The 22,129-nt window shown below is 44.8% G+C and overlaps 1 protein-coding gene across 2 annotated transcripts; it reads right to left on the bottom strand.

Moving 5' to 3' along the window:
• Window positions 1–7,905: 7,905 nt before the first annotated feature.
• Window positions 7,906–11,930, bottom strand: LOC119364580 (poly(rC)-binding protein 3-like). 2 transcript variants are annotated; one of them, XR_005174987.1, is made up of 5 exons: window positions 11,394–11,930; window positions 11,129–11,214; window positions 10,770–10,845; window positions 10,150–10,308; window positions 7,906–9,116 (listed from the first exon to the last, which is right to left on the bottom strand). XR_005174987.1 is itself a non-coding variant. In XM_037630063.1 (4 exons), exons 1-3 carry the CDS (start codon window positions 11,433–11,435, stop codon window positions 10,446–10,448), a joined length of 528 nt encoding a protein of 175 aa, XP_037485960.1. In that variant the 5' UTR covers window positions 11,436–11,930; the 3' UTR covers window positions 7,906–9,116; window positions 10,150–10,445. The 2 variants fall into 2 exon arrangements, 1 of the variants encoding a protein (XP_037485960.1); XM_037630063.1 differs by having other exon boundaries at window positions 10,150–10,845.
• Window positions 11,931–22,129: the final 10,199 nt, after the last annotated feature.

Here is a 22,129-nt window from a genome sequence, read left to right as displayed (position 1 = left end):
ATATTTCCCCTTCTTCTTTTTCTTGTTGGGAGCTTTCCCGTGTAAATAGTTTTTCTTTTCCTTTCTTTTGGGGTCGAGAAGACCATATTGAAAATGCTTAGTTGCTCTTATATGCATGATTGTTTATTTAACTTAGAGCCCATATTACTTGTCTTGTCTCTTGAGTTGAATGCTTGCAGATTCCAGCTTAGTCCAACACACGTGCACTCTTATTATTATACACTTCGTTCGGTCGTGCAAGTGAAAGGCAATAATGATGATATATGATGGACTTATTGGGATGAGAAAAGCTGGTATGAACTCGACCTCTCTTGTTTGTGTAAATATGATGATTCATCATTCCTGAGTTAGCTATTATGAAGTAAGCATATTTGCAATGACACTTAGAGATTATAGTTGCTTGTGCCATGCTTGATTAGCTACAAGTTATAATGGTTTACCTTGTGGGCCAACATGCTATTAGAATGATCATGATGTGGTATGATGGGATGGTATCCTCCTTTAAATGAATTGAGTGACTACACTTGGCACATGTTCACGCATGTAGTTGAATCAAATCAACATAGCCTTCATGATATTTATGTTCATGGTAGATTATATCCTACTCATGCTTGTATTCGGTGTAAATTAATTTTAATGCATGTTTACGACTGTTGTCACTCTCCCAGTTGGTCGCTTCCCAGTCTTTTGCTAGCCTTCACCTGTACTAAGCGGGAATACTGCTTGTGCATCCAAACTCCTTTAAACCCCAAAGTTGTTCCATATGAGTCCACTATACCTTCCTATATGCGGTATTTACCTGCCGTTCCAAGTAAATTTGTATGTGCCAAACTCCAAACCTTCAAATGAAATTCTGTTTTGTATACTTGAGCAGCTCATGTTCCAACTAGGGTTGTCCTTATCTTCCATGTTAGGTGGTTATTCTCAAGAGGAGTGGACTCCGCTCCTCATTCACGAGAAAATGGCTGGTCACCGGGATGCCTAGTCCCATGCTTTATGCAAACTAAATCAAAATAACTGCAAACAAAACTCCCCCTGGGACCCGTTGAACGTTGGAGGCACTCGTTGTTTCAAGCAAGCCATGGATTGATGCTTGTGTAGGAGGGGGGGTATAAAATTTACCATTCTGGGAACCACCTATAATTTGTTTAGCATGGAAGATATCGTTATCTCATATTTGTTGCGTTGACAGCAAAAGTATGCCGCTCAAAATGTTATTCAATCTCTATTTTAAAACTGAGCTCTGGCACCTCTACAAATCCCTGCTTCCCTCTGCGAAGGGCCTATCTATTTACTTTTATGTTGAGTCATCACCCTTCTTATTAAAGCACCCACTGGAGAGCACATTGTCGTTTGCATTTATTATTATTGGTTTATATTGGGTATGACTTGACTAGATCTCTTTTACCATGAATTACAATGTTTAGTCAATCCTTGATCTTTGAAGGTGCTCTGCATTTATGTTTTGCGGTCTCAGAAAGGGCTAGCGAGATACCATTTCGTTATATCATGTTATGATTATTTTGAGAAAGTGTTGTCATCCGAGTTTTGTTATTATAGCTCACTAGCTGATTATGCTATTGATATGAGTAATTGTGAGACCTTTGTGTTATTGATAGTATGGTTAGTCCATAATATTTGCTGAAACTTGAATGCTGGCTTTTCATGTTTACAACAACAAGAGCAAACAGAGTTTGTAAAAGTATTTCTTTTTCTCTTTCAGTTTGTCAACTGAATTGCTTGAGGACAAGTAAGGGTTTCAGCTTGGGGGAGTTGATACGTCTCCGTCGTATCTACTTTACCAAACACTTTTGTCCTTGTTTTGGACTCTAACTTGTATGATTTGAATGGAACTAACCCGGATTGACGCTGTTTTCAGCAGAATTGCCATGGTGTTGTTTTATGTGCAGAAAATAAAAGTTATCGGAATGACCTGAAACTCCACGGAATATCTTAGGATAATTAATAAAAAATCCTCGCAAAAGATGAAGACCAGGGGGCCCACGCCCTGTCCACGAGGGTGGGGGCGCGCCCCCCTACCTCGTGGGCCTAGTGGCCCTCCGACGACAACTCCAACTCCATATATTGGCTTTCGGGGAGAAAAAAAACAGAGAGAAGAAATCATCGCGTTTTATGATACGGAGCCGCCGCCAAGCCCTAATCTCTTTTGGGAGGGCTGATCTAGAGTCCGTTCGAGGCTCCGGAGAGGGGGATTCCTCGTCATCGTCATCATCAACCATCCTCCATCACCAATTTCATGATGCTCACCGCCGTGCGTGAGTAATTCCATCGTAGGCTTGCTGGACGGTGATGGGTTGGATGAGATTTATCATGTAATCGTGTTAGTTTTGTTAGGGTTTGATCCCTAGTATCCACTATGTTCTAAGATTGATGTTGCTATGACTCTGCTATGCTTAATGCTTGTCACTAGGGCCCGAGTGCCATGATTTTAGATCTGAACTTATTATGTTTTCATGAATATATGTGAGTTTTTGATCCTATCTTGCAAGTCTATAGTCACCTACTATGTGTTACGATCCGGCAACCCCGAAGTGACAACAATCGAAACCACTCCCGGTGATGACCATAGTTTGAGGAGTTCATGTATTCACTATGTGCTAATGCTTTGTTTTGGTTCTCTATTAAAAGGAGGCCTTAATATCCCTTAGTTTCCAATAGGACCCCGCTGCCACGGGAGGGTAGGACAAAAGATGTCATGCAAGTTCTTTTCCATAAGCACGTATGACTATATTCGGAATACATGCCTACATTACATTGATGAACTGGAGCTAGTTCTGTGTCACCCTATGTTATGACTCTTACATGATGAACCACATCCGGCATAATTATCCATCATTAATCTGGTGCCTGCGAGTTTTCCATATAATGGTTCTCGCTTATTTACTTTTTCGTTGCTACTGTTAGAATCACTACAAAATACCAAAAACATTACTTTTGCCGTCTTTAATTTTGTTACTGTTACCACCACTATCATATTACTTTTGTACTAAACACCTTGTTGCAGATACTAAGTTTCCAGGTGTGGTTGAATTGACAACTCAGCTGCTAATACTTGAGAATATTCTTTGGCTCCCCTTGTGTCGAATCAATAAATTTGGGTTGAATACTCTACCCTCGAAAACTGTTGCGATCCCCTATACTTGTGGGTTATCAATTCTCCTGTCCACAAATATGATCTCCTATCTCTTGAATGTAAGCTGCAATTGATCCATACCTCCTGGTGCGAATCATCACCCATATGTTATCTCGGCTGCCACATATCTGGTAAATGGTATTCCCCACACTACTAGGAAAAGGGCTATAGATAATATGGACATTAATGGCGCACCACATATGTGGTGCGCCACTGCTATATAGCAGTAGCAGACCATGTGTTGGTACGCCATTAGTGTCCATCACACTAATGGCGCACCACACCCACGGTGCGCCACTACTAACAAATTCTTTTTTTATTTTTCCAAAACTAGTAATGGCGCACCAGGGCAGAGTGCGCCATTACTAGTTTTAACTAGTAATGGTGCACCACACACCCCGTGCGCCACTACTAACATTTTTTTTACTTTTTTTTCAAAACTAGTAATGGCGCACCGTGGTTGTGGTGCGCCATTACTAGTTCAAACTAGTAATGGCGCACCACATCCACGGTGCACCACTAATAACAATATTTTTTTGCAAAACTAGTAATGGCGCACCACGTAACAGGTGCGCCATTAGTAACTAGGGTTACTAATGGCGCATTTTTAGGTGGTGCGCCATTAGTAACCTGAGACCAGCTAGATATTTTGGACAACCACCTACCACACTCACTTTCCCCACTTCATTCTCTCCACCTCCTCCTCCAAGCTTGTCTCGGCTGCCTCCTCCTCCCCACCTCATTTGCGCCATAGATTCACCCAAATTAAGTGGTTAAATTACCTTTTTTTATACGTAAGTAAGGGGAAAACTTTCTTTATGTTGTAGATCTACTTTTTTCTCCCTCCAACAGCGTGCACATGCACTTTTTATGGCATAGCTAGATCTACGTATGTTTGTGGTGTTGCATATGTTCGTGGTGTTGCATATAAGTTTGTGTTTGCAGGTACCGGTATTTGAAATGCGATAGTTGCGAATATTTTGCCAGAATGTTGATTCATTTCCGTTTCGGCGAGAATTTGGCACTATGCATTCTTTTTGCTCCTATTTTTAGGCAAAGTCATGCCAAAAAAAATTTGGTTCTAAAATATCGTTTTGCTCTACCCCGCAGGCGACCATGGTCCGCACGATGACCGAAGGCATCGTGAATAGGTTTTTGAGCTCCATGAAGGCCGAGATGCTTCAAAAGAACGAGACGGAGATAAGATGTCCGTGTCAAAGATGCAAGCTGAGGGGCCTTATGGACCCGGATTCCGTACAGGTGCAGGACCACCTGCTCTTGCATGGTTTCATGGATGGTTGTCGGTGGCAAGGTGATGAAGATGATTATGAAGTCGTCCATGGGGGCCGGGCAAGAAATGAGGAAGGGCAGCAAGACAACCGCGGCGAGGGCGGGCGAGAAGACGAAGAATCTCTAGGACATAATCATGAAGTAGATGCAGTACACAGTCATCATGTAGAAGATGCTGGGCATGATGATGAGGAAGATGCCGGAGCAGATGAAGGGCATGATCATGAAGATGAAGAATCCGGAGCAGACGACGATGGACCATCGATGGGCTGGGTGCAGGACACTCATATTCAAGAGCTGCTTCTCAAGAAGGCGGATAACGCGGTTACTCCATTGTATGAAGGATGCAGACCCGAGGATACCCGCCTGAAAGTAACGCTCATGGCTCTAGATATGAAGGTAAAACACAAAATGACCGGTGCATGCTTCGACGAGAACATATCATTCTAGCACGAACGTCTTCCCAAGGGAAACAAGTGCCCGACCTGTTTCGAGGAGGCGAAGAAAATCGTGTGTCCTCTGGATTTACCGCACGTGAAATACCATGTGTGCATGAACAATTGCATCATTTATCGGGACGAGCATGCGAAGTCTACCATATGTCCGGTGTGCGGCGTCACTTGATACAAGAAGAGGAAGAAAGCTCCTCGAAAAGTGGCGTGGTACTTTCCGATCACTCCTCGTCTGCAGCGGTATTTCGCGGACCCTAATCTAGAAAAGCTCCTGCGTTGGCACACGGATAGCGAGGAAGAGAAGCAAGAAGATGACGGAAATGATCCGGAGATAAATAAAAAATACAAGATGCTGAGTCACCCTAAGGATGCGAGCCAGTGGCAAGCGTCGAACTTCTAACACCCAGAATTTGGGGACGATCCAAGGAACATCGTGCTGGGCGCGAGCACCGTGGAGTCAATCCGTTTGGTAGCCAGAGAAGCACACATAGCACCTGGCATGTGTTTGTGTGGATGTACAACCTTCCCCCTAGTTGTGCATGAAGAGGAAGTACATCCACATGTGTATGCTAATTGAAGGGCCGAAACAACTAGGGAACGACATCAATATGTATCTGGGGCTGCTGAAAGAGGATATAGACACGCTGTGGAAAACGCCAGCCAATACGTGGGACACCACAGAGAAAGAAAATTTCCCTATGAGAGCCGCACTGCTCACGACAGTGCACAACTATCTCGGTTACGAATATGTTGCGGGGCAGGTGGTCCACGGATTTTTTGGATGCGTCAGGTGCATGGATGGCACAATGTATCGCCAGCTAGATAGAGATCGCGGGTCTTCGAAAACCATGTTCATGGGACATCGAAGGTGCGTTCACGACGATGACTGATGGAGAAAATGCAAGACTCTGTACGATGGTGAAACCGAACCCCGAAGACGCCCGTGTACAAGGAGCGGCGAGGAAATAGACGAGCTGTTGAAAAATTGGAAAGAGTGCCCGGACCGGGAAAGAAGTGAAAGGTGCCAGAGCTGCTGCTGAAGGTATGGAAAATAAGGTCTGTTTTTCGGGACTTGTCATACTTGAAGATCCTCCGTGTGCCTCACAGCCTTGATGTCATGCATATCATGAAGAATGTGTGCGAGAGTCTGCTTGGTACCCTGCTCAACATGCTAGAGAGGAGCAAAGATGGGCCGAAAGCAAGGGCAGACTTGAAATCAATGGGCATCAGGGAGGAGCTTCACGCTAATAATGATGATGATGATGATGATGATGAGGCGAAGGACACGGAAAGTCGTCGCAAAGGCAAAAAGGCCAAGAAGATCGGAAATGACTTCCCTCCCGCGTGCTTCACTCTAAGTCAGGAGGAGATCGAGAAGTTTTTACCTGCCTCGTAGGAGTAAAACTTCCTTATGGTTACGCGGGGAAAATAAGCAGATACCTAGACTCAGCGAAGTAGAAGTTCAGCAGGATGAAGTCTCACGATTGTCACGTGTTGATGACACAGATACTTCCAGTTGCAATCCATGGGATCATGGACGCGCATGTCCGTGAAACGCTTTTTGGCCTATGCAACTTTTTCGACGTCATATCTCGGAAGTCGGTTGGCGTGAGGCAACTCAGAAGCCTACAGGAAGAGATCGTGGTGATACTATGCGAGCTTGAGATGTACTTCCCGCCCGCATTCTTCAATGTTATGGTGCATCTGCTGGTCCATATCGTGAAGGATATCATCCAACTCGGGCCAACGTTACTGCACAGCATGATGTCGTTCGAAAGGATGAACGGTGTCATCAAAGGTATGTTCGCAACATGTCACATCCAGAGAGAAGTATAGCCGGGGGCTTTCTGACCGAAGAGTGCATCTCCTACTGCATGAATTATCTAGGCATCAAGAACCCCATTGGTCTGCCCGTCAACAGGCACCTCGGCAGGCTCGCTGGATGGGGTCACCGTGAGGGTCACCGCGAAATGCATGTCGACTTCGAGGGTCGACTCGCCGACTTTGAATGAGCAAACCTAGTCATGCTACAACACATAGACGTGGTCCATCCTTGGGTGGTAGAGCACAAAACCTTTATTGAGAAGACGTGCAACGACCGAGGCCAACAGAGGACGGACGGAGATATAATCAAAGAGCACAACTCATGTTTCACGCGTTGGTTCAAGGAGAAGCTTCTGTTGTACCCTTTACATGAGGGTTCTTCCGCGGAAGAACAACTCATATTCGCCTTGTCACAGGGTGCCGAGCACAACCTGATGACGTATGAGGCGTACGATATCAACGGCCACACATTCTACACCGAGGGAAAGGACATGAAGAGCGATGGTTATCAGAACTCCGGGGTAACGATGGAATCCTACACCGGTAACGAAAAGGCACTACAAGAAATATGTCAACTTGTGACCTTGACTATTGGTCACTGAATGGTCATTATTTTCCATTTGTGACATTTTTGTGATCAAAAACAGATGGTCAAAAGCTAGCAGTCGTAAACTCAAATTAACGACCTTCACTGTGAGAAGGTCGTAGACATTTACGACTAAAATATGCCTACTGTTTTATTTTGCTCACCAGCAGCCTCCCCAGGCCACGTAGGCATCCGACGTAGCAATCTGATGTGGCACAAGAATCAGCCCCGTCCAATTCGGTGTTTATATGGGCCGAGCCCATTAATTCAGCCTTTTTAATATTTATTTTTCCTATTAATTTTTGCTAGCTACATGGGTTGGCCCAGCAATTCAGCCTTTTTATTTCTAGATGTGGCCTTTTACAGCATATGATCTTTTATTTTTTGCCATTTTATTTTCCACTGTTTTACATTTGTCCCAAATTATCATACATTGGTCCCACACGTCAGAAATTTCAAATGTGCTCAAATTATTTTGATAAGTGGGTTGCATGAGTCATGTTTCCATTGCACACATTTTCAAATCACATACATAATTACTATTTCATATGAAACAGAAATTGTAATTCTGAAACATACATGAAATTCACAAACAAAGAGAAGATACATTAATTCACATACATAATTACTATTTCATTCACAAACAGAGAGAAGATACATTAAATTCCCAGATAACCCACTATTATTACATAACTTGCTATATAAGAGAATGTCTTGGAGCTTCTTTGAACATCTTCCGTCTTGAATTTACTCAAAATATCTGCCAACAAGAAAACAGAACAGGAAGGATAGGGTGAATAACAACAACAACAGGTGATGGGGTGCTATTCCATCTAAACAAGAGACTGAACCCAACAAGCTAGATTCATTCAACATCATCGACAATTCAGTAAAGTACTGCAGTTTAGAACTGATGAGAAAAAAAAAACTACACGACTTCATAACTGAACATATTCAAGTAAAAATTGTACAAGTTACATTCCAGTAAACAAACTGTACAAGTTGACGATTCCCTGTTGCATATACATATCACTTGTGTCATGTTTGGGGGTTCAGAATGTACACAACATGTTTATGGTAGATGAACTGCAGCTGCTAGGAATAGTAAAGCAAAGATGTACTGCCACTAATCAGCAAAAACATAACATTTTCTCAAAGTTAATGATAGCATATTTAACCGTAAATAACAGAATAATGCAATAAATTGGTATAGAGCAAGGTACTGAGCATAGGCCAGGCCAACAATAAATTGGTACTAAATCTAGAAATCACCATCTAAAATTTAGTTAATGAGATATTTTAGAATCAACTTGACAATTAATAGTAATGTTTGCATAGGACACATCCAGAACAAAAATTATACATAAATGCCTAAATTTCAATGCCCGATGCCCAAAATGTAAGATGATGGTTCTGGAAAAATAGTAAACTTGCAACCAGATTTAAAGAAAAGAAAATAGCAAGGTGCTGCCATGACCAAATCCTAACCAGAATGCATTTAACAAAATTGGATTGCTTCTAGCTGCTGTAACGACATGTTCCATCAGGCCATGATCAAGTACTCCAGACCATTGCATTCTTTGCAAAAAGAAATACTAGATGAATCTCACTAACAGGAGCACTAGGTGATTAATGGAAGTAATCTGCAGATTACACAGTGAACAAGTGAAGAATTTATCTCTCCCTGTAGAAGAACTAAGTTGATGAAGACATGCAGCAGCAGCAGGAGAAGCCTTGAATCATTGGTTTGGTCGGGTCGTCCACCACACTAGCCACCATCACGTACCCGTCACCATCAGCAACGTTGCTCCTGCAGCAGCAACATATAACCATTTATAAATTAAACGGACCACATACAAGGTTATACTAAGCATGTAAGTAAAGTCCAGCTACACGTACAAGGTTATACTAAGCATGTAAGTACAGTCCAGCTATAAAGTGGATGGCAAAGTGTGGCTGCTGTTGTTGCTACTTTAGCCAACTGAGCTAATTAATCTCATCAACCTAATACACTTCTCTCAAAAAAGAAAAAAGCAACTTCAAATATTGAGTACAACAGCAACATCTACTTGTTACTGGAGTTCCAGTTCAAGATGGCCAGAGGCCACTTGGCACCATGGAACCTGCACAATTTCCACCATATATATGAATGAGTTAGAAAGAAAACTAGAGTTGAACTACCCAGCCTCATACATATACACATAAGCGAGCAAAATTTGATTACACAAGAAGGTAGCTGGAGTGGTGGTGGACAAATGAAAGTCGACGGCCACGGCTCAGCGAGGAGAGGAGCTCAACATTGAAGTTTCGTAAAACAGGAGTTTCATTAATTTGAGAGTGGGTTTTAGTAGCTCAAGCTTAGTTAAGTTAAGCACTTAGTACTAAACAGGAGCAACACTTGAACCATAACATGTCCAGAAAGGAAACAAAACATGAGACAAGTATTGATAGCAAGTCCACGAAGGACATCCAATGGATTCAACCACATCCTAATAAACCTGCAGCATTATTTAGCACCTAATTATCAGCAACAAAGCAATGGCTAGACGAGCGCCACCACAACAAAGCGACACTAACACTTGGCCCAAGCAAGGAATCAGCTCACACACGCAAGATGATGATTGCATACATACAAATCATGTGCTCGCAGAAAAAAAAATCCAAGCAGGAGCTCATCTTCTCTCTCTGTTTTGTAACTAACAACCTAAATAAAATAAAATAAAAACATGACTTGTTCATACAGATCCCTCTAAAATTCCTTGGCACAAGTGCATCACATATTCATCAACTTAACATCAGAAGTAGTGAGCACGAGAAGAGGAGGAGGGAGATGGAGGAGCTACCTGCCGCGGTCGCAATGGAAGCAGAGGAGCAGACACCTCTTGCCCCTCCCCCTCAAGCAGGACAGGGCTGCCGGCTGGGTGCGCCCCTACTCCTTCGCCTCCTCGAGCAGGAGACCCCCTTCCCCTGATGCTGCTTGGCGTGCCCCATCACTAGTCACCCTGCACATAGCAAGTTTCAAATGTTCAGAATAGTGAGATGATTCCATACAAAGTAGAATAGTTGTACTTGGCAATGCACACTAGCTAACAGAATGCCCACAATAAATATTTTGGCTAAACTACTTTCCTTGACAACTTTACAAATTACAGCAATGATTCATCTGACTATTTCTAGAGGAATCAACCCAACCCCTATTGCTTGGAACTGAACCCCGAGCTCCTTCCTTATGTAACAACCTGAAGTAAGTTTGCATGATGCAGATTTGTACAATTTCTAGATTAAACGAACTCCTTGTGTACATTAACGGATTAATTAACAGTCCATTCATGTGCTGATTATCTAGACTACAGTAAGGCACCCCATTAAACATGCGAGGCCACGAATCTGGCACGGGCAGACCCAGAACAACACCAAAGGCGGGAGGCGCGACGCCGCAAGGAATCAAAGCAGTGATCTTAACCAGTCTGTCATTGAAACTGTAGCAGACTCGGTGGTGCGAGACCGTGATTCCAGCATTTGTCGCTTCAGCTAACGACCTAGATGATGAACAAAACAAAAAGGGGAGAAGATATCATCATCAAACTTGGAACAACTGGAAAGTAGAAACAAAAAAAAGAGGAAACATGAAGAAGAGATATCATCAAATCCGGCTAGGCTATGCTCCCGTTCCAAATAGTAGAAGTGTAGAACTGAAGCTGGAATGCACAGCAGCAGCCAGCAGCACTGTTGGAGCAGATATATACAGATAAAAGGCAGGGCCACCCGCATTGCATTTCAGCAAAGCCAACAGGGAGAAAAGGAGAGCAGAGCAGAGCATACTTGATGAGCGTGCCTCCTTTGCCGATGAGTGTGCCGCAGCAGGCGTAGGGCACCACCAGCACCACGGTGTTGTCGGCATGGTCGCCCTGCAACCACAACAGAGGATTGGAGTCTCTGAATCAAACCACAGCCGAAGCAAACCAACTGTAAGATCATCAACTGTAAAAGAACATTTACAGTAACTCTGAAGAAATGTTGAGCCTTTTTTTGTACAGTACAGAGAACAGAGGAGGGTCTGAACATTCACTACTTCAAGTAGGAGTACCTGGTAGCGAATCTTGTGGAGGAGGAGCTCGGCGGCGTCCATGATGGCGCGGAAGGGGCCGGAGAGGAAGGCTCATGGTTCCTTGAGCAGCTGAGTCAGGCGAAGACGCACCCGGAGCCGAGCTGGCCCTGCGCGACGCGGCGGAAGGCGGAGGAGATGCCGGCTAGGACGGAGCGGATGAGGGCGTCGAGCTCGTCGGCCACCGGCTGCAGGTCGGGGATGGGCGGTAGGGTGGCCGAGGAGGCGCGCGGCCCTGGACAACGCGTACAGCACGACCAGGAGGAGGAAGAGCATGTCGGCGGCCAGCGACACGGCCGTGTAACCGGAGGCGTCGTGGAATAGGATCTAGGAGGCGACGGCGGTCGCTAGGAGTAGGGCGCTCAGGTCGGCCCAGCCTCGGCCCCACAGCACCACGTATACGGTGAGGGTCGTCGACAGGGGGGGTGGGTTTTGGGGCGGCGGCGGATCGAGATCTGAGGGAGGGAGAGGGCGGCGGCTGTGGGTGCGTAGGAGAGAGGGGGACTAGAGGACGAGTGGTGCGGGTTGTGTTAGGGCTAGTTGGGTGAGACGGTGAGGGGGTCAAGTGTGTCGTTGGATCCGGGACGATCGGACGGTTCAGATCGCCTAAGGTAGGGTGATCCGGGGAAGATGTCCTGATTGGTTGGAGATTCTGGGTGTAATTTAAAATATAGTCCCTAAGTGCTAAAAACAAAGGGGTTTATGAAGCAACTATCAATAATATTTTGCAAAATGGAACCATTAAAATTTTCACTCAAGTTATACCACAGCTTATGGATGATAACCAACTTGTATGCATTTCCGATCGTTCTAGCCTTTTTTTGGCCATTTAAACCAACTTGTACCAAATCAGGAGGAACCGGGTCAAATTTAAACTACAACAACTTCATAGTTTGCTCATTGTTTTTTCCAAAAAAACATTTTTAGGTGCACATGTATATATTTCATCGCAGAACACTATGAGTTTTGTAAGATTTCACCCGCAGCTACGAACGGTTATGCCCATGGTTTTAACAGCGTTTTGAAATTGGCATAAAGAATTAAAGAAATCAAAAAAATGGAAAGCCTTTGCATTGTGTCATTATATGTGATCTAGTGTATAGGGTGCATCTTGGAATGGCAAACAATGTTGCCTAAGGAATTTTTCATTTTCTTCGGACGAAAAAACAATTTTCCATTTTTTGAGTGCCCGAAATGAGGTTTTTTTGTGAAGGACCTACCATATATTTGTTGCAAAATTGTACTAAATCAATTTTCTAAAATACTAGGACATATTTAATGCACAATTGACCAAATGTTTGGGTGTAAAAAGTTTTAATCCACCTCTCGTAAAAAAGACAAATTCCCACCAATTCAGTTGGAAGCGGGTCAAATTTGAACTGTAGCTACCTCGTAATTTGCTCTTTATTTTTTCTAAAAATCATTTCTAGATACATAAGTATCTATTTAATCAGAGAAACACCAAAAAAATTCCAAGATTCAACCACTAGCTAGGAACCGTCAAGCCCGTCGTTTTGCCCGCATTTTGAAACGGGCATAAAATATTAAAAAATATTAAAAAATTGGAAAACCTTCGCATTGTGTCATCATATGTGACCATGTTTCCAGGAAAAATAATAAACTTGTAATACGGTAATTATTTTTAAAATGTGTTCTCAAAAATGAGCTATCATGCGTGAAGATTCATGGCTTTCAAACCAAATGATCAATCTTATGACCACATTCTTGGCATAGTTTATTCAAATGATCTCATATTGCACACAAGGGTGCATCTTGGAATTCCAAACAATGTTTCCAAAGGGAGTTTTCATTTTCTTTGCACGGAAAATTCATTTTCCATTTTTCGAGTGCCCGAAATGAGGTTTTTTTGTGAAGGACCTACCATATATTTGTTGCAAAATTGTAACAAATCAATTTTCTAAAATACTAGGACATATTTAATGCACAATTGATCAAATGGTTGGATGTAAAAATGTCACATCCCTGGTTCTGGTATGCTCAAGGCTAGCTAGTCATGTGTGCATCATGTTTACATTCCATTTAAATTTGAAATGGGGATATGTGAAACCCTCAGAATCATTTCTGGAAATGACCCAGATAAAAATTGCTCCAAAAAGGTCCAAGAAAATGCTCATATTGCTCTCTGAAAATATTGGACAGAGATAAAAATCAAACCAATATTTTTAGGAGCTCATAAATATTTATTTTGGGCATTTGGGACTAATGCATAATTATTTGCATTGGATTTATATATGTTATATATAAAATATATGTCCAAAAATTATGCCATTTGTTGAGGAGCTTTGGAATAATACCACTAGCTCCTGCAAAAATTGGCATAAGATAATAAATTGGTTTAGTATTTTTATTAAACCAAAACAAATGTCAGAAAAATAAAAAAACAGAAACAAAACAGAAAGGGAGAAACTTACGTGGCGCCTACCTGCAGCCCACAGGCCCAGCACTGTGTAGCCTGGCCTGGCCCAGCAGCCCAGCGGGCCGGCCGAGCCAGCTGGCCGCGCCAGTCGTCCCGCTCCTCGCGCCAGAGAGTCAGCTGCCTGCCTGCCCTCTCCCCTCTTCGACCTGGCCTCGCCAGAAGCGCCCAGCTCCCCTGGCCTCACGCCCTCTCTCTTGTGCCTCTCCCCTCCTCTCTCTCGCTCTCTTCCTAGACGCCCGAACGCACCGGAAAGCGCCGCCGCACGCCGACGCGGCCACAGCCTCCCTCTCGCCTTGCCGTCATGCCCACGTGCCCCGCCGCTATGGGCTACGCCTCCTCGTCGAGATGCACGGTGCCGGACGCCCTGGAACGCTGCCATCGCCATCGTCTTCCTCCTCGGGCTCCGCCGTCCGCCGCCGTCGATTCGTCGTCTCAAGGTCTTCCCTGAGCCCGCTGTGCTGCTCCGCGTGATCGCCGTGAGCATCTCCCCGTTTCCCCTCTCTTCTCCCCCTCGTTCTCGCGTCGTAGCCGTCGTTTCCACCATGGCCGAAGCCATCGCTGCCGCAGCTCCTCACCGTCGTGGCCACAGCCACTGCAGCTCGAAGCCGAGCTTGCCGTTGCACTCAGTGCACTCTGGCGAGTCGAGCGGACCCGCTCGTAGCCTTCCCCGTGCCCCGCAACATCAAAACCCCGATGGCCAAACTCCGGCCGCTGCACTCGTCGCCGCCGCCGTCGTTCTGGGCCACCTCCGGCAAAACCCTTTGCACCGTTGGATGCGGCACTCCGCCAGCTCCCCGTAGCTCCTCTCCCTGTGTCGTTTGGACGCCGGAACAACGACTCCTGCGAAGAACCGCCATGGCTCGAGGTCGTCGCCGGCCAAACTCGGGCGAGGCCGACGTGGCTGTCATTAGCGCCTAATCCCGCAGCCTAAACCACCCCACCAGCCGCTGACCGTGAGCCCCAGGGCCAAGTCAAACCCTGGTCAATGCAGGTTTGACCTAGGCTTAACCACTGTGTCACTGACGTGTGGCCCTCACACATCAGGTTTGACCCAGGTTGACTGCTGACGCAACGCTGACCTCAAGCTGACGCAATAAATGATTTCTAGAATTATTTTAACTCAGGAAATTCCAGAATATTGTTTAAACTTCAAAAAAACATAGAAATTCAATTGTAGCTCAGATTGAAATAATTTATATATGAAAAATTATCAGAAAAATGCAATCTTTCCATCTGTACTAGTTTCATGCATGACAAACCAACTTATACCTACTGTATAAGTGAAAACACATGAATGGCATTTATAAATGTTTAATTTTGGAGTTGCATTTGAACCCTTGGTTCAAATGGACTTCTTCCAAGTGAATGCTAGCTGCATTAGCTCAAACAACATCACATCTACATGCCATGTTCATGCATCATGTTGTTGCATATGATTGTGTTTTGATTGTCGACACCGTTCCTTCTTGATAGGTCCTGCTCCGGAGACCGTTACAGAGTACCTGTGTGAGGAGCAGTGCCCCCTCTGTTGATCTACCAGGCAAGAAAACCCCCTTGTTCATTCCGATACAATCCTACTCTCTCGCTCCTGCTCTCAGTTATTGCATTAGGACAACAATGATTCAACTGTTACTTTGTGCTGCGGTAGTTGAACCCATTCCTCTGGATGACCTGTCATTGCCACAGTAAATAGTTGAAACCCACTAGCATGTGTAGGAGTTGATTGAAGCCATTGTTGTGTTCCTATCATGCCATGCCTGCTATTGCTTAGAGTGTGTCAGGTCTGATTCATTGGGAATGAATTGGAGTGCAGTGCTCTATGTTCTGATGCTGAGAGTTAAGTGTGTGAACACGATTTGCTAAAGGTAGCGGTGAGAGGCCATGTAGGAGTACATGGTGGGTTGTCTCACTGGAACCGTCCTTAAGCACTGAGTTCTGTGTATGTTGTCCAATGACTAGCTACTACCATGCATTGGAATGCTTAAGTGCCCCTCTCGACTTATTAACCAACTTGATCTCTGTCCAGGAGTCGCAATTAGTTTCTGGTGTTTGTAGATAGTGTTATTTTTCTACCAAGTGGCACCGACAGGGTGGGCTCGGGGCAGACTAGGCACACGTGGCCTGGTGTACGGAGTGGAACCCGGATGGTCGGCTCGGGAACCCTGCACACATTGTTTGGGGCCGTGAGTGAAACCCCGACCGGATCTCCTTACGGATGGAACCCGAATAGGCGATGAACCTGGATTAGAGTCTTGTGTGGTTAGTCAGGTCATGGCCGACACCCTCGCCAGGCTTCCGCTTGAAGGTTGCCGAGATACATGATGTGTACATGGCGGTAAGTGGCGAGAGCGTGTGTGAAGAAGTACACCCCTGCAGGGTTAACATGATCTATTCGAATAGTCGGGTCCACAGTTATGGACTTCTTGGATGCTTACGTGGTACATAGACAACTTGAAGTGGATACTCTAAAATGCTCAAGACAAGTGTGAGTGCTATGGATGGCCTTCTCATAGGGAGACGGGGATGAATCCATAGTAGTGTATGGTGTGGTGTTTATGGACTCGTGTGCGCCATCTCACCTCAAAGAAGTTCTCATAGTCATAGAACAGGATAGCCACTGAGTCAAAGCTGGCTTGCTGCAACTAAACCCCACATTACCCTCTTGATACAAATGCATGTATGATAGGATCTGATGTAAGTCTTGCTGAGTACCTTTGTACTCATGTTGCTTTATTTATGTTTTTGCAGCGGGGACTTTGGTCTTACTAGTGTTCTCGTGGACTTCGACGAGTAGCTTGTACCTCAGCTATGGTCTTGTTAGGATGTTGTAGATAGTCGGGCTCTTCAGCCTTTTCATTTGTAGATGTCTGTACTCAGACATGTAATGCTCCCGCTTGTTGCGTGTTTGCTCTGAATGTTGGGCCATGTGACCCCTGTTTGTAATAAGTGCTATGATGGCTCTTTGAGCCTTATCTATATGAATTGTTGAGTTATGCTGTGATGCCATGTTGTACAGCACATACTTGCATGTTATGCGTACATGTAATGTGTATTGCTATGTGTGGGATCTGACTATCTAGTTATTTATCCTTAGTAGCCTCTCTTACCGGGAAATGTACCCTAGTGCTTCCACTGAGCCCTGGTAGCTTGCTACTGCTCCGGAACACTTAGGATGGCCGGCATGTGTCCTTCTCCGTTCCTGTGTCTGTCCCTTCGGGGAAATGTCATGCGATGTCTACCGGAGTCCTGTTAGCCTGCTACAGCCCGGATCCTCCGAAGTCCTGCTAGCCCAGCTGCTACAGCCCGGATTCACTTGCTGATGACCGACACATTCGATGCTGGGTCATGTATGCATGTCCTTATAAGTTAGTGCCACTTCGGGTTCATGACTAGCCATGTCAGCCCGGGTTCTTGTCATATGGATGCTAGCGACACTATCATAAACGTGTGCCAAAAGGCGCAAACGGTCCCGGGCATGGTAAGGCGACACCCGTGGGAATACCGTGCGTGAGGCCGCAAAGTGATATGAGGTGTTACATGCTAGACCGGTGTGGCATAGAATCGGGGTCCTGACAGCTTTGGTATCAGGGTCTGACTGCCTGTAGGATTACCAAGCCAAACTGGTCAAAGTTGAGTCTAGAAATTCTTTAGTTATGTAAGGGAATTGATTGTGGGAAGGAACATAAGGCTCTTTTTACTCCTTAACCTCATGACCTTCTGATCTGAGTCATCCTACCTTTCTTACGGGGTTAAGGAACTAGGCTTTCTCTTCCGTCTATCAGGATCACGTGTTACTACTCTGTAGTCCCATAGGATTGGTTGATCAGAGTCATATCCCAGTTTCGAGTACTTCCGTTGTAGCCTGTTTAGCATTATCCCAGAACCTTGAGTGGTGATGTTGAGTTGTTATACTACCCCATTTTTGGTAGGATGTCTCATTCTGAGCATTTTACTGCCGTTATGCTGCCGGAATTGCCCTAGGAGTTCGAAAGATACTAATTTCTTTGTCCTAGATTATAAAGTCTATAGTTGATGCTGATTCTGTCCTTGGTTTTGTTTCTCAGGATGTCATCAATTAAACAAAGTTCTGTTGCTCGTAGCCAGAACCACGGAGATGGTAGGGATGAGGATCCTCCTGATCAACCTTCGTTGACAGAGTTCATGTTAGAGATGGAGAGGAACAAGCGTGAGTCTAACCGCTTGTTGTCACGTATCGAGGAGAACACCGCATATCGGATCAAAGGGTCTGCAACCATCCATGACTTCATTCGCTTGCACCTACCCACCTTTCATCATTCCATTGAGCCAGTCGATGCAGATGACTGGCTCTGGGCATCACTCATAAGCTGCGTTCCGTGAACGTAGTTGAAGATGACAAGGTCATCTATGCCACATACCATCTGGAAGGTCCTGCTAGTCTTTGGTGGCAGAACTATGAGGCTATGCTTCCAGTTGGCCAGATTCCTACCTGGAGAGATTTCACTGAGGCTTTTCGTGAGCATCACATTACTCAGGCCATCATTGATCGCAAGAGAGAAGAGTTCTGTAGTTTCACCCAGAGTAAGATGGCTGTTGATGCTTACAGTAGAAAGTTTGAGAACCTTGCCCGTTATGCCACAGAAGAGGTGTCCACGGACGCCAAGAAGCAGGCTAGGTTCCGGAAGGGTCTCAACCCCAAGTTGCGCCGTGATCTCCACTTGCATCATCGTGATACATTCAAGGCCCTTGTGAACAAGGCCATTAATGCAAAAATAACTAAGCTCACTTACGAGGAGTCTTGTAAGCACACCCGTGATTTGGGATCCTCCTCCGGTTATGGTTCTCAGAAGCGCCGGATTTGGGTTCCAAACTCCGCTCTTCCTTCTGGATATTCACCGAGGCCATCTTATGTGGTGCCTCACCCAGCTGAGTCGTATGTTCCACCCAAGCCTACTGGTAGACCGCTTGTCAGTGCGGGTCCACATCCAACTTCAGGGACTTGCTTCACATGCGGGAAGCCAGGACACTATGCACGTGACTGCTCTCAGGCCAGATATGCACCACCCCCGCCTAAGAAGTCTGTTGGCTGTGGTAAGCCATCACGCAAGATGATCAGTGTCAAGTCAGCCCCCACTGAACATGGACGTGTGCATCACGTCTCAGCTAAAGACGCTCATGATGATCCAGATGTCGTTCTTGGTACACTCCTTGTCAACTGTCATCCAACATCGATTCTGTTCGATACAGGAGCATCTCACTCTTTCATTTCTGGAGGCTATGCTCGTTTGCACGACATGTCATTTTGTGATATGCCAACCCCGCTTGAAATCCGAACCCCGAGGTCTAGATGGTAAACTACGAGAATCAGTGACCAATTGTAAGTACAACGGGGTTTTACGCCCAAACTGTGAGTGTCGTGTTCCCCACAAGGACTAGGCGACAACGACTATGCTCGGCTAAAGCTAGGTGACAATTCAGAAGATGATCGCAAGAAAATAAAATCTAAACTAACAAGGTTGTTCCGGAAGATCGTTGACAAAAGAAAATGCAAAATAGCAAAGGGAGGTTCAGATTTCACTTCACTTATTTTTAGTAGTTTCGTTTTACTTGAGACAAATGCTAATACAAGCATACATCAACGGCTAAGGAATTCAAAAAACATGAACATATGTATAACTATTTAACATTCAACAGAGGGAATAAACAAGTATATAGGACAAAACAAATATATATCATATCACAAACACTTGTATCACATGTACATGGCTAGCACAAGGACAATAAAATGTAGCAAGTTTCTACAACAAGTAGTACATAGGTGCTCAACTTAACTAGTGAACACAAACACATAACAGAGTGTCATCAGTACTAATTCACACCCAGCTACAAAATAAGCAAGAACAACATGTATCTGGACTAAACATATATATCAAGCATATCACTACTAGTTCAAATCTGGACATTTCAAAGTCTTGCAACTCTCAAGTTCATAGAAATAGCAGCAGGTGGGATTCAGAGAAGGTGCAGCAGCAGGGACGCAGAGAAGAAGAACAGCAGCAATTTTGGGAAGAAGAGAGCAACAGCAGGAGGTTGAGAGAAGAAGCATCAAAGATCTGGGGTGAGGGAGCAGTAGCAGGTGAAGGAGAAGAAGGACGGCGGCAGGGATTCAGAGAGAGAGAAGCAGCAGAGAGGGTTGTGGGCGAGCAGCAGCAGGTTGAAGATAAAAGGAGCAGCAGTAGGGTAGCTCGCTAGGGATCAGACTCCATGATCCCCTTGTCTGGTCCAGGGCATGAGTAGCAAGGGGAAGCAGTAGGGAGAGGTGGCGAGATTGCACTGGTGGATGGAGGTTGCTGGCGCTGGGTGGAAGGAGATGGTCATGGCTGGCGCTGAGTGACGGTGGAGGAAGTGGTGGTGTTTGGGTGATGGAGCAGCGGGTGGGAGGTGGTGGCGCTGTGGTGCAAATGGAATAGTGGATGGTGCTGATGGTATGGTGCAGTGGCGTGCTGCCACGCCGGCCTGGCCGCGGCGGCGGTCGGTGGTGGAGAAGGAAGGGTGAGGGAGAGAGGTGAGATGCCAGGCCTGAAGGGGAACGAAGGAGGCGGCTAGGGATTTGATCCCCTCCTCCGATCTGTCACTTTTTTTAATTTGGCCCCCTCCTTCTTTACTTTTAGCACAAGATGATCCTCTCTTCAATAGTTGGCCCACTGGTTACTTCGTTTCTTCTCGCACAAGTCCATTCTTCCTCCTCTTCTTCGTTCTCTTAGCCACTTAGTCCGGATCTTGAAGTTTATAGTGCCTTCTCGCACTTATCTGCAAAAGAAACAAATGACTAGTAAATGACTCTTTATATGATTTTCATGCAAATATTCAATATTTTACAGCAAGAATTGATGGTCATATCTCAATAAACCGCATATTTGAGTGCCAAAAGATGTGTATGAAATGTGCTTATCAAGTTCCCCCACACTTAAACTTTTTCTTGTCCTCAAGCAAAGGAATATGACAAGAGCTAGATAATGAACAGTGAGCTGACTGGAGAATGTCCCAGTGAAGTAGATCTCCAAACAAAGCATGCTTTGGACTTAACTAGTGAAAATCAATGTTTAAGAGTGCTACAGAGCAATAGAATACTAGTAAGCTTGACCATCTTAAACTTTTACAATGATAAAAGAGGATCAACAAGTTTAAATGATGACTATGGCAAATGGTTCCTAAAGAGAGCATGATCCCAAGAACAAAATGAACTGGAATTAAATCTTGTAATCAAATCACTTATTTACAGAGATAAAGCAATGATTATATTATTAGTCTCACCATAGGAACATACCACCGATCCCGAGAACATGGTATACATCTGGCTCGACCAATTATTAGTTTTTTTGTCTGTCTCCCCAAAGGAACATACCACCGATCCCGAGAACATGGTATACACCTGGTTTGACAATTACATTTTTATTTATTTATTACTGTCCAAGCTAACCCGATTTCACATGCCACCGATCCCGGGAACATGACATGCTACTGTAGGTAGTCAGACTTATTTATTCATTATTACTTATCTTAAATGAACAATGCATAAGCACAAAAATAGGAATCATCACTTCTCCATGTCTGGTTAACATGCTACCGATCCAGGGAACATAGCATGCTAATCCATAGTGGTTAGGTGATTGCTCTCAATGGGAACACATTAGGCACAAACTCAGCATCTGACACTTAATGATCTAGGTATATCGAGGTAAAAGCAGAAAATGATTAAGTTTTCTAGTGTACTAGGGATTTGAGCACTCAAAACTAATAACTTTCACTAATTTCAGCAAAGCAAGCAGTATGTAGATCACTAGTTTACAAGGCATTCACGATTCAGTTCACATATTCACATCAAGCATCATATGTCAAAGGTAAAATTCAGTGGGACGACATTTAAGAAATGGCTTAAGCAACCCAAATAACATTAGATTTCAGCATGTATCAATGGATGATATACTCGGAATGGGTCATGAAACAGCTCACCGGGCTTATATGATGTAGCACTCGCTCGATCACCTAACCAACTGTAGCTCTTCTCTTTTTGCTTCTCTATCCCCATGCCTGCTCCAGCTTCACTCTTCCTCGTGTGTGCCCCCTTGCTTCTCCTCATCGCCATGCTCTGACTCCACCAGGATCCCAAGGAATGTCACCTTGAACCTGGTCAGCATGTACTAAACAGTGCAGTAGCAAAAGCCTGAAATAGGACTCACGCAAACAACTACAAGTGATACGGTCGATGCCCTCCAAGTCATCAATGGAATATCCAATTATA

Source organism: Triticum dicoccoides, chromosome 2B (assembly GCF_002162155.2).
Source record: "Triticum dicoccoides isolate Atlit2015 ecotype Zavitan chromosome 2B, WEW_v2.0, whole genome shotgun sequence".
NCBI classification, from domain to species: Eukaryota; Viridiplantae; Streptophyta; class Magnoliopsida; order Poales; family Poaceae; genus Triticum; species Triticum dicoccoides.
Note: the sequence above shows the minus strand (reverse complement) of the source record. Positions and strands in the feature narration are given on the sequence as shown.

Bases quoted from the DNA above. Each gene is read 5' to 3' on its own strand.
- LOC119364580 (XM_037630063.1), bottom strand. From the start codon at position 11,435: ATGGACGCCGCCGAGCTCCTCCTCCACAAGATTCGCTACCAG. The intron at 11,215-11,393 runs GTACTCCTACTT...TTGTGGTTGCAG, and splicing joins TCCACAAGATTCGCTACCAG to GGCGACCATGCCGACAACAC. The intron at 10,846-11,128 runs GTATGCTCTGCT...TTCATCATCTAG, and splicing joins AAAGGAGGCACGCTCATCAA to GTCGTTAGCTGAAGCGACAA.